This window comes from Podarcis tiliguerta (genome assembly GCF_965153285.1).
Source record: "Podarcis tiliguerta genome assembly, chromosome: 13".
Taxonomy (NCBI): Eukaryota; Metazoa; Chordata; class Lepidosauria; order Squamata; family Lacertidae; genus Podarcis; species Podarcis tiliguerta.
In genome coordinates this window covers 42372126-42388829 of record NC_139546.1, presented here as the reverse complement: position 1 = coordinate 42388829, position 16704 = coordinate 42372126, and the positions used below count along the sequence as shown (strand labels likewise).

The following is a 16704-nucleotide window of genomic DNA, read 5'->3' as shown; positions in this document are numbered from 1 at the left end:
AAAATGGAACAATGGAACAGGATGAAGTTAGTTCCATCCTTGTGTAGGACCAGACCATTGAAAATTCCTTTTAAAAAGGAACTAGTTTTACCAGTCCCCAAAGAGGAGGAGGAGGAGTTTGGATTTGATATCCTGCTTTATCACTACCCGAAGGAGTCTCAAAGCGGCTAACATTCTCCTTTCCCTTCCTCTCCCACAACAAGCACTCTGTGAGGTGAGTGGGGCTGAGAGACTTCATAGAAGTGTGACTAGCCCAAGGTCACCCAGCAGCTGCATGTGGAGGAGCGGAGACGCAAACCCGGTTCACCAGATTACGAGTCTACTGCTCTTAACCACTACACCACACTGGCTCTCTGGTCCACAGGTTCCCCATCTCCCCATTAAGCCCCCCCCCTTTAGTATTATGATGTTATAAAATTATCTTTCTCTCTCCACCAAGCTTCACTCATTTCTTCAGCGAATCTCATTCAATAATAGTGCTGGAGATTTAATCACACTAAACGAACACGGGGAACTGGCAGCTGGATTTGATATTACAAACTTGATCACGTTCCGTAATAAATCCTACGTCAGAGTGGAAGTGGGCACACTGGATCCTCGCAAGCCTCCTGGGAAAGAGCTGACCATTTTTGAGGACCGAGTCGAATGGCACAAAGGCTTGATTCAGGTTTCAAATATCAGCATTCATGGTCTTACAATGAATTGGGAGGGTAATAGATGTAAATAAAAGGATGGAGGAATTCATTCATATAAATCTGAAATGCACTGGAATACCCCACTGTGTTGACAAACAAATGTTTGTTAAATATATGAAGTAAACTGATATGAGGAAGGTGAGCATTTCTACAGAGACGAGCCACCATTGAAAGGACTGCCTTCAACCATATGAATGCATTAGTGCATCAGCTTTGGATGTTCAGACCTGTTGGCATAACATTTTCAATAGTGGTCCCTATGCAATTAAATTCCCCTTTAAGGGTTGTGCATTTGGTGTTTACTGTTACTTGCTTCGAAAATTCTTTGAAAACCATTGTTACCAAAATGGCCTTTAACAGAGATCATTTTATTGAGGTTGATGCTAAAATGTTGATTTTAGTCTTGCAATATTTGGAACTGATGGCTATCTTTACCTAGGATCTGCACTATTTCAAACATTTGATTTATTTGTACTTGTTGGCACTTTGGTTTGTATTTGATATTTTTTATTCTTTTCACTTATACATTATGCTATTGCAATAATAATAATAATAATATAATTTATTATTTATACCCCGCCCATCTGGCTGGGTTTCCCCAGCTACTCTGGGCGGCTTCCAACCAAGTATTAAAACACAGTGGCCTGTTAAACATTAAAAACTTCTCTAAACTGGGCTGCCTTCAGATGTATTCTAAAAGTCTGGTAGTTGTTCTTCTCTTTGACACCTGGAGGGAGGGTGTTCCACAGGGCGGGTGCCACTACCGAGAAAGCCCTCTGCCTGGTTCCCTGTAACTTGGCTTCTTGCAGTGAGGGAACCACCAGAAGGCCCTCGGTGCTGGACCTTATTATCATCATCATCATCAGTATTATTATTAAATTATATACTACTGTGAACTAATGAATCTAAGTTTTGTACAGTAAAAGCAGTGCATTAAATGCATAGTAAGTTAAAACATGAACCACAAATTCCTATTGATGCAAAATATATTGATATAGAACATCATGAACAATGTGTGAAGAGGTGGCAGAAAATACAGGTAAAAAAGGAAATTGTTAGCAGGCACTGGAATGTATGTATACAGCTTTCGGGCTTCCCTTGTGTACATGCGGTTAGAGTTGCATAAAGTGGGGACAATCCAGCTGAAGGCTCTGATCCTTTGTAAGCCAACCTGACTTGTTAAACCAAGTGAACATACTGTAATTACGGAGCAGGGTTCAGGAGAATAGTAGAATCATAGAATTGCAGCGATGAAAGGGACCCTGAGGATCATCTAGTCCCAAACCCTGCAACGAATGACTATGCAGCTGTCCCATATGGGGACTGAACCTGCAACCTTGGTGTTACCAGGACCATGTTCTAACCAAGAAAGTCTCTCAGTGACTCAGGTGTACACTCAGGCATATCTGTATACAGATTTGTGTGCTACTGCCATATCCACAACCTTCATTTTGGCACGGCAGTGTACTGGAAGGAAGTGCAGCTGTTTCAACAGAGGTGTCCTATGTGGATCATAAGTTGCTCCACAAGCTCCTGAACTGTTGCATCTTGCACCAGCTGGGACTTCTAGACCAATCTTAAAGCCAGCCTTACATAGAGTGCATTGCAATAGTCAAGCTTTGAGGTTACAAGGACACAAACCACAATGCCCAAGTTATTCTTACCCAGAAAAGGTCTGATCTGGCACATGAGCCAAAGTTAATTAAAGACACACCTAGCCTAAATGGGCCTAAATGCCACACATATACCTGATTCTTCAGAGGGAGAGTGACCCCCCCCCCCCCCAGAACAGACAATTTGCAAATTTCCTAAACCTGGAAACCACTTACCCGCAGGATTCAGTTTCACTTTGCCAGCCTTAATCTAGCCCATTACTGCAGGCACTCCTGAATCAGATAAGACCAAGAAACTGAGCTATGTCTCTGAAGCGTACTAGATGGAAACTGGGTTCATGGACCCTAATGACCAACCATAGCAGCTTCATGTGGATAGTAAAATAGCGCTGGAGACAAAATGGTGCCCTGTTCTATTTTGTGCAAGAGTGAAGAGGTCAAAGGATGATCTCCATATGCTATTCTATGCCCAAATGGCAATTAGTCTACTGGAAGGAAGTGCTACCAACTCCTAGTTCACAGAGAGGATCTAGGAAGGCACTAAGGTCAATGGTACTGAAGGGCACTGAGAGGTCCAGGAGAATCAATAGGGTCACACTCCCCCTGTTTTCCTCACTGTAGATGCCATCCATAGGGATAGCTAATGTTCATTCATTTACAAAAGCAGGCCTGAACCTGATGCACATAATATTGTAAGGTTGCCTCCAGTTACATCCAGCAGCATAACTCTCCCCAAAAATTCTACTTTGCTCCCCACAGAGCTGCAATTCCTAGCATCCTTAAGAAACTATAGTCTCCAGGATCCTATAGAGTGGGTGTGATTTATATATGTTTAAAATGTATGGTGTACACAGCAACAATGTCATCAACATTACTGTGTGCTGAAGGATCATCTGATGTAAGAGGAATTCTCTGAACATTTTTAATGCTAAACTTTCTTTCTCCCCCCCCTTTCTTTCTTTCTTTCTTTCTTTCTTTCTTTCTTTCTTTCTTTCTTTCTTGGATAGGTACCACCTCTTTCAGTATGTAATGATGAATGCCGACCTGGTAATGGCAAGAAAAAGAAGGAGGGGGAGAAATTTTGCTGCTATGATTGTGCTCCATGTCCAGATGGGATGTTCTCAAATGAGAAGGGTAGGAGATGTCATGCTAAGATTTACCAAACTATACCACTGACTGCAGTAAACTCTGACCAGTTCTTCTGCAAGCTTCTTTTAATTAGCTTTGTACATTTTATGAAATGATAGCAATAATATTTGTTCCTCCTGCTTATATAGATATGAACACTTATTTTCTGTTAAAATAAAGTAAGGTGAAGCTTGCTAGAATAACAAATGACACAAGTTAACATAACCAAGTTCCCATGTAACTTTGATGCCGTAAGACATAGAATGTCCTTCCATTGTCCTTGCATCGCAGATAACTGAGAAAATATGTTAAGGTAGGAATTTGTACTCATGCCCCAAAATGAAGTTGCAACACTCGGGAAACTGTGTGATTTTGAATCAGCAGTAACTTTGGAAACTTTTCTGGGAAAATCCAATGGCTTAAAATGAAAGTAACAGAAACTGTTTCCAATTGTGTAGGTGACCTGTAAACTTGAAGAAGGGGAGTTTTTGCTTCAGCCCTCTCTAGGAAATCTCCCCTTGTTTAGAAAATGTGACACCTACACACACCCCATGCCACATTTGTTCTGCTCAGGGTAAAATCTTAAGAATACATTTTATGTATCTAACATTTTCTTCAATGCTTAAAGCAGCACCTTAGATTATCCTAGAAACAGATGTCATGGTGGAGATGAATGAAGGCAGGCCTTCCTCTCTGTATTCAGAAAACAGAATATTTAGGGCTCATGAAAGAGTCTCATTTTCTAAAGTTAGGCAATTTAATTAAGCAAGCATAGTTCCTAATTACCAAAGAGAAAAATGGTAAGGTTAATCAATGAGAGAAATAAATATCATTTTAAAAGACAATAATGCAATACGATCAAAACTCCTGAATTGCAGAGCTGAGGCAAAATACACAATTACCTGAGCACAAACTCGGGTTATCTGAATTCGAGAAGACTGAGTTGATAGCCAAAATATAGAAATATTTCCCCACTCATCTCTCTTTTGAACAGAAAGGATTTATAGTGGATATATATGATGGGTGGTGAATGCTTTTCTGTCTCCTTTCCTATGGACAGCAGTTAGGTTTGGAGGTCTCCTGCCCCCACAACTTTTTCGCCAGCCTTCACTGCCCATCCTGCTGCTTTATCACTGACTGCTATGGCCTCCACCACCACTCACTTGCCAGCTTCTTTGACCCAACTACCTGCCCTCTCAGCAACTTCAGCCACACACACACACTGCTCTCTTGCTCACTAACCTCTAAGAGTGTTGTCATGCTGTATTTCTTAGTGCCATCTGTTAGTGGCCACACAACTGTATTCACAACTGCAGTGTGACAATAACCATAAAAGTTTAAGTACTGTATATAGGACTATCAGGAAACAAGGAAGATAAATATCACCTGTCAGGACTTTGTTAGTAATCGCTCTAGTCATGATGCAATAGCAAAATCTGTATAGAATTTGGTTGGGGAAACGTAGGTAAATTGAAAATATGACGGATGGCATTTTTTCAAGCATCTTGGTCAGAAAATGTTTACCTTCCCCCTTGTGAAATATACTTAGTTTTGGTAGATGCCTGGCGAGGCAGTTCTTAACACTTAGTGTTTTTTATTCATTTCTTTTCTTAGACAAAGAAACTTGTCTCAGATGTCCAGAAGATCAATATCCAAACAAAGCCAAGGATCAATGCATTCTCAAGATTCCAAATTTCCTAGCATATGATGACATTTTGACAATCATTTCAACTTCCTTTGCATTTCTGTTGTCTCTGATGACACTTCTAGTGCTTAGCATCTTCATCAAGCACCAGGACACTGCCATAGTCAAAGCCAATAATAGAAGCCTCACCTACATTCTCCTCATCTGTCTCCTCTTATCTTTCCTCTGCTCCTTACTGTTCATTGGAATGCCTAATGAGGCAACATGCCTTCTCCGACAAACTTCTTTTGGCATCATCTTCTCTGTGGCCCTCTCTAGCATCTTGGCCAAAACCATATCTGTGGTCTTGGCATTCATGGCCACCAAACCAGGATCCAGGATGAGGAAATGGTTGGGACAAAAATTGGCTTATTCCATAGTTCTCTTCTCCTCCACCATTCAGTTGAGCATCTGCACTCTCTGGCTGACAACCTCTCCACCATCCCCAGATTTGGACATGCACTCAATGGCAGAAGAAATAGTTTTTTTGTGTAACGAAGGGTCAGCTACTATGTTCTATTGTGTCTTGGGCTATATGGGCTTCCTGGCCATTGTCAGTTTCACCGTGGCCTTCCTAGCCAGAAAGTTGCCAGACACTTTTAATGAAGCCAAGTTCATCACGTTCAGCATGCTGGTCTTTTGCAGTGTTTGGTTGACTTTTGTTCCAACTTACCTGAGCACAAGAGGAAAATACATGGTGGCTGTGGAGATCTTCTCTATCTTAGCTTCAAGTGCTGGGTTACTTTGTTGCATCTTTTCCCCCAAATGCTACATCATTCTTCTGAGACCTGACCTGAACAACAGAGAGCAATTGATACGAAAAAAGTTATAACTGATAGAATAGTTTGTAACTTTCTTTATGTTCTTTTCCTAGATATGCAGATGAACTTGTTCTAGATGAATCAAATTGCTTTTTTTAAATTTTATTGGATTGTAGAATCATTGCCTGTTTGTTTCAGATGCTGTTCTGGCACCTTCACTCTGAAACACTACAGGGATGCCAGTAACCAGTGCAGAAAATGTAGCATTATATGCTCTCAGATTCGAGAAGTTCAAGCTTTCAGAAGTGCAGCAAAGTTAGAGGTTCTTGCACAAATTCTCATCACAAAGAATTTGTTCACAGGATCTGTGGGGACTTTGTGGTTATGGAATTCCCATAATGGTGTTAGACTATTAATAAATATTCTAAAAGTATAAAATTATTATTATTTATCACATTTATATATCACCCTTTATCCAAAGATCACAGGGCAGTTTGCAATATAAAACACAACACTTAAGATAATAACAAACAAAATAATAACCCCCATGCCCAGGGGCAACCTAGAAGTTCCCTTCCAACTCTGTGATGTAACAAATTTTCAGCAGGCAAGAACATTGCAGAAGTTATTATTTCCCCTGCAATTATCTAAGCCAGTATAATCAATTCAATTGACCAAAGCTCCAGTGGCTTCACAGAAGGGGAAAACATTCAGTTGGAAAGTCTGAAATGATTATAAGTTCCCCAGTGTTCCATAGACAGCTAAGATTAGGAAATAGAGAGAGTTAGGGCTGTGTCATTTTGACCAGATTCTCAATTTCAGTGTAGAGCTCAACTTTCAAATTTATGTAGTTTAATTGGCATTCAAGGTATGCTTTTGTGACATTGTTGAGGTTAAGGTGGATAGGAGTCCCTTTGAGTAGTGTGTTGGCAGAGTCAGCTGCTAATAAAGTCATCTTGCTCAAATGAGGTCAATAGTTCTAATGATATGGTAAACTGAGAGACATGGGAGATTTCAACTGTGGACAGAAGGTTACTATTAGGATGGTGATTTTTCTCCTTCTGCTTCCAAACATGGTGTGCAAAGTGCATAGCATTAGCTGCACCAGAAAGAAACCTGTACGTGTTCCACATGAGTGGTATGAGCCAGGTGATCTTCTCATTGGTGGGATGACAACTCTTATGCATTACGTTTTCTCTAAAGTTTTATTCACGGAGCAACCTTCCCCAGAACTGATTCAGGACCCTTTGTAAGGAATTGTTTCCTTCTATAAAACTGTGGTGTGTGCATGTGTTAGTGGTTCTTTATGTTTGTACAGGTGACTGCATGTTTCTTTGAATTCAGGTTTCCTTGATTTCTTTGAAAAAGGTCCCATTATCTGCCTACTCTCTAAGTGGAGATTCATTGATTTGAATGTAAATAATTATGTCCAAACTTCTCTATACACTCTGCAGATTCAGCTATCCGAACAGCCATCACTTGCCCCCTTCCTTCCTTCCTTCCTTCCTTCCTTCCTTCCTTCCTTCCTCACTTGTTTGCTCTTTGCTGGTCGACAGCAGCCATTTTGAGGCAGAAACCATGCAGAGAGGGAGAGAGATCAGCCGAATGAGAGAGCAGGAGAGATCTGACAAATCATAAATCAGTTATTTCTTTGTCTCTTTTTTGTTGGTTTACTGCAGTCATTTCAGGAAGAAATGTGTGTATATTTGTTCAGACAAATCCCAGATTAGAAATGTTCCCATAGAAATAAAGTTCATGCTTTCATTCCTAAATTGATTACTAGCTAGAAACACCAAATATGTCAAGTTAAATGCACAAGGTGGAGGTCAATGCACATACCATTCAGAACGTATGACCTGTCTGTGTCTGCCTATAGGGAACAGCAGTAAGGAAGTGTTCCAGGACATGCTTTTCATGTAAAGGGTTGTAGTTTAAATTATTGGCATCCACTGGCAGGGCTTACACAGACTCCCACTCTGCAACATGAAAGTAATCAGTGTAGAAAATGCTGAGCTAGAGGGACTTAGTAGAAGGCAGTTCCCTGCATTAAGTTCTATGTCCACTCAAAATTGGGTTTCAGTTTTTTTTAAAGGAAGGTTCTGAAGGTACACAGACATGTATGAAACTGGTGCATTTTTAGTAGCAGTGATTCCAAACTCATTATCACACTTTTGTGGCACAGTTAATGTTCATTGCTGAAACTGTACAGCGTTAAAGGGGGGGAAATGGATGAAATATTACAAACAAATGCAGTGAAATACAAGGAAATATTCCATCCCATCTATATAGATAATTCCACAACTGATGTGCTCTGAGATACTAAAACTCTGATCTGGTTGAAGGAAGCTCCAAATACAGAATTATATAATTCTAACAAACATAGCACAGTTGTTTTCTTGCCAACGGAATTTAGCTAATGACTAACTTTGTTGGCTGTGTCCTCTCTTTAAACTTGGGCAATTTCAGCTCTCATAACTAGATGAAAACAGTGTTAAAATAACTTTGTTTAATTTTCCAATGAAAGTCCCTTCATTTGCAGCATGACGACAAAGTTCTACCAGCACATCCTAGCCCTGATGTTTGCTGTGGCAGAGATCAATGAGAATCCCAAGGTATTGCCTAATGTCACTCTGGGGTTCCACATCTATGACAGCTATACTGATTCAAGGATGACCTACCACAACACCCAAAACCTGCTGTCTAACTCACATAACTTTGTACCCAACTACAAATGTGGTATCCAGGAAAATGTAATAGGAGTCATTGGGGGACTAAGCTCTGAGACCTCCTCAGCAATGGCAGACATCTTAGGTCTTTACAGGATTCCACAGGTAGGGTTTGAATATCAAAACAAAGGGAATTGATCCCTTTCGTTTAGGAATTTGGTGACACAAAAAAGTGAAGTCTTTATTTTCTTATTATTATCTTGTCACCTAACATAATGAAGTAGGTAGTTGATTGCTATGTTGGCTCAGTTGGTGGAGCATGAGGCTGTTAATTTGACTGTCATTGGTTCTAGCCGCATGTTGGGCAAAATATTCCTGCATTGCAAGGGTTTAGACTAGATGATTTGCTATTGTGCATCTTTGTCCGGTTAGATCAGGGCTTGTCAGCCTGGTCCCTACCGCCCACAAGTGGGCGTTTCAGGATTCTAGGTGGGCGGTAGGGGCTTCTACAGCACAAGCTGAATCCTCCTTCCATTGAGCACTGGTGGGCAGTAAGGAAATTTTACCATCAAGAAAGATGCATTAGTGGGCGGTAAGTATAAAAAGGTTGACTACCCCTGGGTTAGATAATGAGTCAAATTTGATGCCTTTCTGTTTCATGCTCCTGTTCTTACAGGGGGGTTTCATTTTGGAAAGATGGTTACCAGATCCAAATAAGGTCTTCTTGGTGAGTGATGTTAGATTTTTAGGTGGGCAAATTTACATCTGGCTCCAGTCAACCAAACTCAGCAGCATCTCTGGGTATGCATGTGTGGATGGATGGATGGATGGATGGATGGATGGCTGGCTGGCTTAGATGAAGGTTATGCCTGGCCAGTTTCCCATTAGTAAGGTAGAGACACTGGGCTCCTCCCCCGCACTGAAATGGTGCACTTTTATTTGTTTGTTTGTTTTAGATCTCATACGGTTCATTTCAAGAAGAAGTGTATGATCAAATCAAGTTCCCTTCCTTTTATCGTATGGTTCCCAATGAAGCCCTTCAGTATCAAGGAATTGTTGAGTTACTTCTGTACTTTGGATGGAAATGGGTAGGGCTGATGGCTATAGATGATGAAGGCGGAGGACATTTTTTGCAGACCATAGAGCCAATGCTTCTGCAGAATAAAATCTGTTCGGCATTCATAAGACGAATTCGTGAAAATTTGTATAACTTCCTGGATGAACGAAAGTTTGGTGCTGATACAAGGAGTCTTTTGCCAGCTTTTGCATTGAGCAAAGCTAATGCAGTTATTATATATGGAGAAACTTCTTCGATTTTATGGTTGCCATTTTCTATAGAAGCAACTAGATTTATTCAAGAAATACATCCTGAATATCAGGAGACGGTATCTACAGCAAAAGTGTGGATTACAACAGCCCAAATTGACTTCACATTATCTAGCATTCAAAAGATAGCTGGCATTGATTTACGAGAGCTTCATGGTGCTGTATCCTTTGCAATTCACTACAGTGACCCAGAAGGTTTCCAAGAGTTTCTTCGGAATGTACGTCCTTCTTGGACAAATAAAGATGGTTTTATCAAGGATTTCTGGGAACAAGCATTCAGCTGTAAATTTCCAAACGCTATGGAGCCAACAGACATCACAAACCCATGTACAGGAGAGGAGATGCTGGACAGCCTTCCTGCTCCTTATTTTGCAATGAGTATGACGGGGCACAGTTATGCTATCTATAATGCTGTCTATGCTCTGGCACATGCCTTACACTTCAGGTACTCATCTAGAGGCAACTACAGAATAACTGATGCCAGGGGGTGGCCATGTCCTTGGAATGGGGAACCATGGAAGGTAATATTCTCTTTCATAAAGTGTGCAGTTTACATGCAGTTACTGTTCCAGTGTCTCCCCTTCTGGGATGCCATTGGGAGCCAATAACCACATCTACACGAAAGCAGCAGATAGGATTAGGGCTGCCATACAATTTTGGGGTGCTGTGGTTTTTATTTTTTGAAATATGGCAACCCTAAGATAGATGGTGGAAGGATACTCAATGACAGGTAGGGAAATGAAGTGCCCCCCACCCTACACCACCCCGGTTAAGGTTAAGACAATGGTAGAAGAAAGGGAAGCTTCCAGGTGAGAGGTACTATATTGTAAGCCACTTTAACATCTTGCAAAAACCAAGAACAGGATCATATCATTATGCTTGGTGACACTCTCAAACCAGTATGTAATTTACATGATTTCTCTGAATCCCTTTTTTTATAGTTAGTGTTATGTCGGCCTCTCCCCAGTCCTCAAGCATGGAGAAGTTACGTATTTTGATTATCAGATTAATGTCATGGACTGGCTATGTGCAGAGGAGTGGTGGAAGGGGACAGCTGGGGAATCCCCAAGGGAACGGCCAATGGAAAAAGGCTCAGAGCCAGGGGTGGGTGGTGGGTGGTGGGATGGGTGGCCAGAGGGAGAAAAGGGAAGAGACTGGGAAGAGGAGGTGTTGGAAGCTGTAGAGGTAACAGGGCTTAGTGAGCAGGGAGAGGCTGGGGGCAGGGAACAGTCCATAATCAGAAACAGAAGCAGAGGCTGGAGAGGATGCAAATAATTCACTTTCTCTGATTTCTTCTTTTAGCACACATTTGACTCTCTTGTCATCCAAGAGTCCAAGCACCTCCTTAGCCAAAGTCTTGCTACTCAACTATTTAAATAATGTTTTACTACTGTTGCTCTTTATGTTTTTAGCAATGTGCAAAATGAAATCCTTTTTAGCTTAGCTTATTGTCTGCTTGACGGGAAGCAGGTGGCGCTGTGGGTTAAACCACAGAGCCTAGGACTTGCCGATCAGAAGGTCGGCGGTTCAAATCCCCATGACAGGGTGAGCTCCCATTGTTTGGTCCCTGCTCCTGTCAACCTAGCAGTTCGAAAGCACAAAGTGCAAGTAGATCAATAGGTACCGCTCCAGCGGGAAGATAAACGGCGTTTCCATGCGCTGCTCTGGTTGGCCAGAAGCGGCTTAGCCATGCTGGCCACATGACCCAGAAGCTGTACGCCGGCTCCCTCGGCCAATAAAGCGAGATGAGTGCCACAGCCCCAGAGTCAGTCACGACTGGACCTAATGGTCAGGGGTCCTTATTGTCTGCTTGCATTTAATTACCCCAAGCTTGTGTTCTTCCCCCACTCCTTATTTCAACAAGAATTCAGTTTTCTAGGGAAAGCCTTCTTGCCTCCAGCAGCTGTAATAGTCTTAGCTGTCCTCCCTATATATATTGGGAAGTACCTTCAAATCCTGAATTTCCACTGTTTTGATTATTTGTCACTCTCTTCCTGTATCTGCTACCAAAAGCTGACTGCACTTCGTTGTGATTTTGCCAGCACAAAATAAATGTAATTATAATATTACAACCCTTTATAGATTTTACAACTCATTCTTTCTCTCTCTAGCTCCGCTCATACCTTCAGAGGATGTCATTCAACAACAGTGCTGGAGATGAAATTGCATTTGACAAACATGGGGAATTAGTAGGTGGATTTGATATTAGAAACTTGGTGACTTTCCCAAATGAATCCTACATCAGGGTTAAAGTGGGGGAACTGGATCCTCAGGCACCTCCTGGGAAACAACTCACCATTGATGAGGACAGAATCAAATGGCACTGGAACTTGTCTCAGGTGGGGAAATAGCCACACTGCCTCTCAAATAGCAACATTCATGATCAAGCAATAAAATGGCTGGTCAATAATACTATGAAGAACATCAAATATGCTTTGCCAAAACCCAGTACAGTGGTGCCCCGCAAGATGAAATTAATTCGTTCTGCGAGTTTTTTCGTTCTACGAGTTTTTTCATCTTGCTAAGCACCAATGTGTATTGGCGGTTTCCCATAGGAATGCATTGGTGGTTTTTTAAAAAAAGGCGCAAGATGTTTTCATCTTGCGAAACAAGCCCATAGGGAAATTCGTCTTGCGAAGCAACTCAGAAAACGGAAAACCCTTTCGTCTAGCGAGTTTTTCGTCTTGCGAGGCATTCGTCTTGCTGGGTACCACTGTAAACTTGCAACACTCCCACTATAAATGTATAAAGTTTCCCCCTCTTGTTACAGCTTCACCAGCCATGAGATGAGGTTGTAAAAATGATGTGAATGCTTGACTGTAGTACCAGTGAAACACTGCCTTAAGCACTGCCTCTTGGTCTCTTGCAAAAGTGGCATTTATAGGAAGTTTCATCCTGATTCAAACCCAGGCATCTTCATCTATCGTTACACCTAGGTTGTATTCCCATTCCTGGCACATTCCATCTGCATTTAACATCTTACAGTCAATCAGACAGTAGATAAAATGAAGTGGAACTCTTCACGTATCAAGCAGACTAGATACAATGATGTTTCATATTTTCTATTACATTCATTTTCAGCATAACTATACTATACAGCCGATAGATGTTAGAAGCACTTCTTACTGGTTTTAAGGCTTTCTTTTACAGCATCTTCAAATCTGGAATAATTAGCTTAAAAAGGTTTTGTCCGTATGTTTAATCAATAAATACCAATATACTTTCTAGGTGAGCTATCTATGAACATTAAAAGGATTTGTTATATTTTTCCTTTAGTTATTCCACACCTGTATTGATTTTGTATCCTGTATAAATGAGTCATCATAATTATGGAAACCTTTGACCCTTCAGTTGGAAAACTTTGGCTGACAGGAATGCTAATTCAACAAAATATGGAGAGTCATAGGGTCTCCAGCCTAGTTAATGGTATTAGATCAGATGTATAAATAGGTCAATTATTTGGTGGACTCATTATAGAAATTCTAATCTTTCGTTGTAAGATGCTTGACATAATCAGTATTTCATCCACTGAATCTTGCACCTGTGCTCATATGGCTATGTTATTCCACATCATTTACACTCCAGTTTACTGGTGATTCTTACTTATTTAAGATCAATTTCCCAGGCATTTTCTTAATAATAACCTTTCCCTTTGGATAGGTGCCACCCATTTCAGTATGTAATGACAACTGCCATCCTGGTTACCGGAAGTTTAAAAAGGAGGGGGAGAAATTCTGCTGTTATGATTGTGTTCCATGTCCAGATGGAATGTTTTCAAATGAGATTGGTAGGATTTACTGTTTTGCAAGTTAGCTGTTATGATTCTAAATAATAAATTTATTTGTACCCTGCCCATCTGAACGGGTTGGATTATTAACTTTGGGTCCCCCCCCTTCAAATCATGGTATAATATATGGTTCTTACTATTTATATAGTTACGTTTTGTGGAAAGACCTTGATAATATTATTAAAACTTATAATATGATTAGAAACACAGGTAAAAGATTTCAGCGTAACAAAATTCCAAAGTAACTCTGAAATAATAATGGCATAATTCATTATCCAAATATGTAGAACATCCCATTAAAACTATTTTTGGCTAATGTGAAAAAAATGCTTTTAAAACAGAAGACCTGTTATGAAGCGTTTCAAGAAAGTCTTGAGAGCCCTCAAGAATTCTCCCCTCTCATAAACCCGGTGGATTTGGGTCTCCTTAGAGGTCCTTCTCATAGTGCTCTAAAACCACATACGTACTTTCAAATAATATATTTCTGGCACACCATGGCTCAGACCTCCAGAAAAGCAACTCCAAAATCAGTACCAATTCCCTGTCCTCCCCTTTCTTGTCCCCCTTTCTTGTCCTCCCCTTTCTCCAGAGGTTTGTTAGCAGTTCTACATCTTTCACTGTTCCGCACATTGGTTATGAATCTTCCCAGAAACGATTCACCCAATAGCTTTTCCCTTTTCGTTGTTCTCTTTTGGTCCAACCACATCATCTCTCCTTAACCCTGCTTTTACCATCCCATTCCAGCACGAATGAATGAAACTTGATTTGTGTCAGCCATCAGCCATAGCAACAAAAGAACATTGGTACACAGGACAAAATAAAAAGTCAATTGTATAAAACACAGTTTAGGGTCCTGAGTCAGCAATCAAATAGTGGACATTATTCTGATATTTTATATATAAAAAAAACCTTTTAAGTTATTGAATGGCATCATATTTCTGGCATAAATGCACCACTGCTTGTCCATATATCACAATACACCCAAGAATCAAGGCAGTGTGCAATAAAATAGCTTGAAACAAAGGGAAACCAATCAATCAGGATAGAGCAAACATGGTCTGTTCTTTAAGAACAAACGATTTGGGCAGAGGATAAGAAAATTCAACACATCATTATTTTGGCTTCTCATATATTGTATATCTTTTGCAATAATTCTTTCTTTTCATTGCACAACAGTTGTGCATTAGCAGAAATTAATTAACCAGGATTTAATGTAAGTTGTGGGACGCGGGTGGCGCTGTGGGTAAAAGCCTCAGTGCCTAGGGCTTGCCAATCGAAAGGTCAGCGGTTCGAATCCCCGCGGCGGGGTGCGCTCCCGTTGTTCGGTCCCAGCGCCTGCCAACCTAGCAGTTCGAAAGCACTCCCGGGTGCAAGTAGATAAATAGGGACCGCTTACTAGCGGGAAGGTAAACGGCGTTTCCGTGTGCGGCTCTGGCTCGCCAGAGCACCGATGTCACGCTGGCCACGTGACCCGGAAGTGTCTCCGGACAGCGCTGGCCCCCGGCCTCTTGAGTGAGATGGGCACACAACCCTAGAGTCTGTCAAGACTGGCCCGTACGGGCAGGGGTACCTTTACCTTTACCTTAATGTAAGTTGTGGTCTGTTTTTAAAGAACAAAGCTATTTCGGCAGCAGAAAGTCTAATCAAATTATCATTATTTTGGCTTCCAAGATATTGAATAACTTCTGCAATGATTCTCTCTTTTCACTGCATTGCAGTTGTTATTATAATGGGAGGAGAAGGGGATTAAGACTCTGGGTTTGATCTTCGGCTTTTCTTTTTGGAAGCACATTGTTACAAAGGCTTTGTAATGTTTCCATGGTGAATAGTTGTTAGGGGGACTCTTGAAAAAACAGTTCTTAATCTTGAGAATAATGTTCATTGAATTAAATTTCATTTCCCTCCCAGACATGGAAACTTGTGTCACTTGTCCAAATCATCAGTATCCAAACAAATATCGGGATCAATGCATTCCTAAGATTCCAAACTTCCTGGCTTTAGATGACACTTTGGGCATTGTTCTAATTTCCTTTGCGGTTTTGTTGTCTCTGACCACAATTTTGGTACTTGTCATCTTCATTAAATGCTGGGACACTGCCATAGTCAAAGCCAACAACAGAGGCCTCACCAACGTTCTCCTCATCTCCCTCCTCTTGTGCTTCCTCTGTTCCTTACTGTTCATCGGAAGGCCTAATGAGGTGACCTGTCTTATCCGACAAACTGCTTTTGGCATTGTCTTCTCTGTAGCCCTTTCTAGCATCTTGGCCAAAACCATCTCCGTGGTTTTGGCATTCATGGCTACTAAACCAGGATCCAGGATGAGGAAATGGATTGGTAAACGCTTGGCTTATTCCGTAGTCATCTCCTCCTCCAGTACTCAAGTAGGGATTTGTATTCTGTGGTTGGGAACCTTTCCACCATTCCCAGATGTGGACACACCCTCAGGGACTGAAGAAATTGTATTGCTATGTAATGAAGGCTCAAGCATCATGTTTTATTGTGTCTTGGGCTACATGGGCTTCCTAGCCATTGTCAGCTTCACTGTAGCTTTCCTAGCCAGGAAGTTACCTGACAGTTTTAATGAAGCCAAGTTCATCACTTTCAGTATGTTGGTCTTTTGCAGTGTTTGGCTCTCTTTTGTTCCAACTTACCTGAGCACAAGAGGAAAATATATGGTGGCTGTGGAGATTTTCTCCATCTTGGCTTCCAGTGCAGGGTTACTAGGATGTATCTTTTCCCCTAAATGCTACATTATTGTTTTGAGGCCTGAGCTGAACAACAAAGAACAGCTAATGCAGAGAAATAAATGAATGATAAATTTGTTTTCTATTTCCTTGCACAGCAAAACATAAAATAGCTACAGGAAAACTGGTACTATGTGAAATAATGAAAGTATTACAGCATTTATTATTATTGTGTGGTGGTTTTGAGATCAATATTTTTTATTTTAATTTAAGTTCTATTTCTTTGTGGAAGCCAGCCTGAAGCTCTTTCATCTTTTAAGTAAAATTAGAGGCTACTGTGGCATATTCATTTTAATATAT

The 16704-nt window shown here is 40.9% G+C and overlaps 1 protein-coding gene across 1 annotated transcript; it reads left to right on the top strand.

The window, feature by feature from the left end:
- Positions 1 to 15570: 15570 nt before the first annotated feature.
- Positions 15571 to 16470, top strand: LOC310662617 (vomeronasal type-2 receptor 26-like; the record flags this gene model as incomplete). Its single annotated transcript, XM_083409562.1, has 1 exon — positions 15571 to 16470. The coding sequence occupies one exon, from the start codon at positions 15571 to 15573 to the stop codon at positions 16468 to 16470; it is 900 nt and encodes a 299-aa protein (XP_083265688.1).
- Positions 16471 to 16704: the final 234 nt, after the last annotated feature.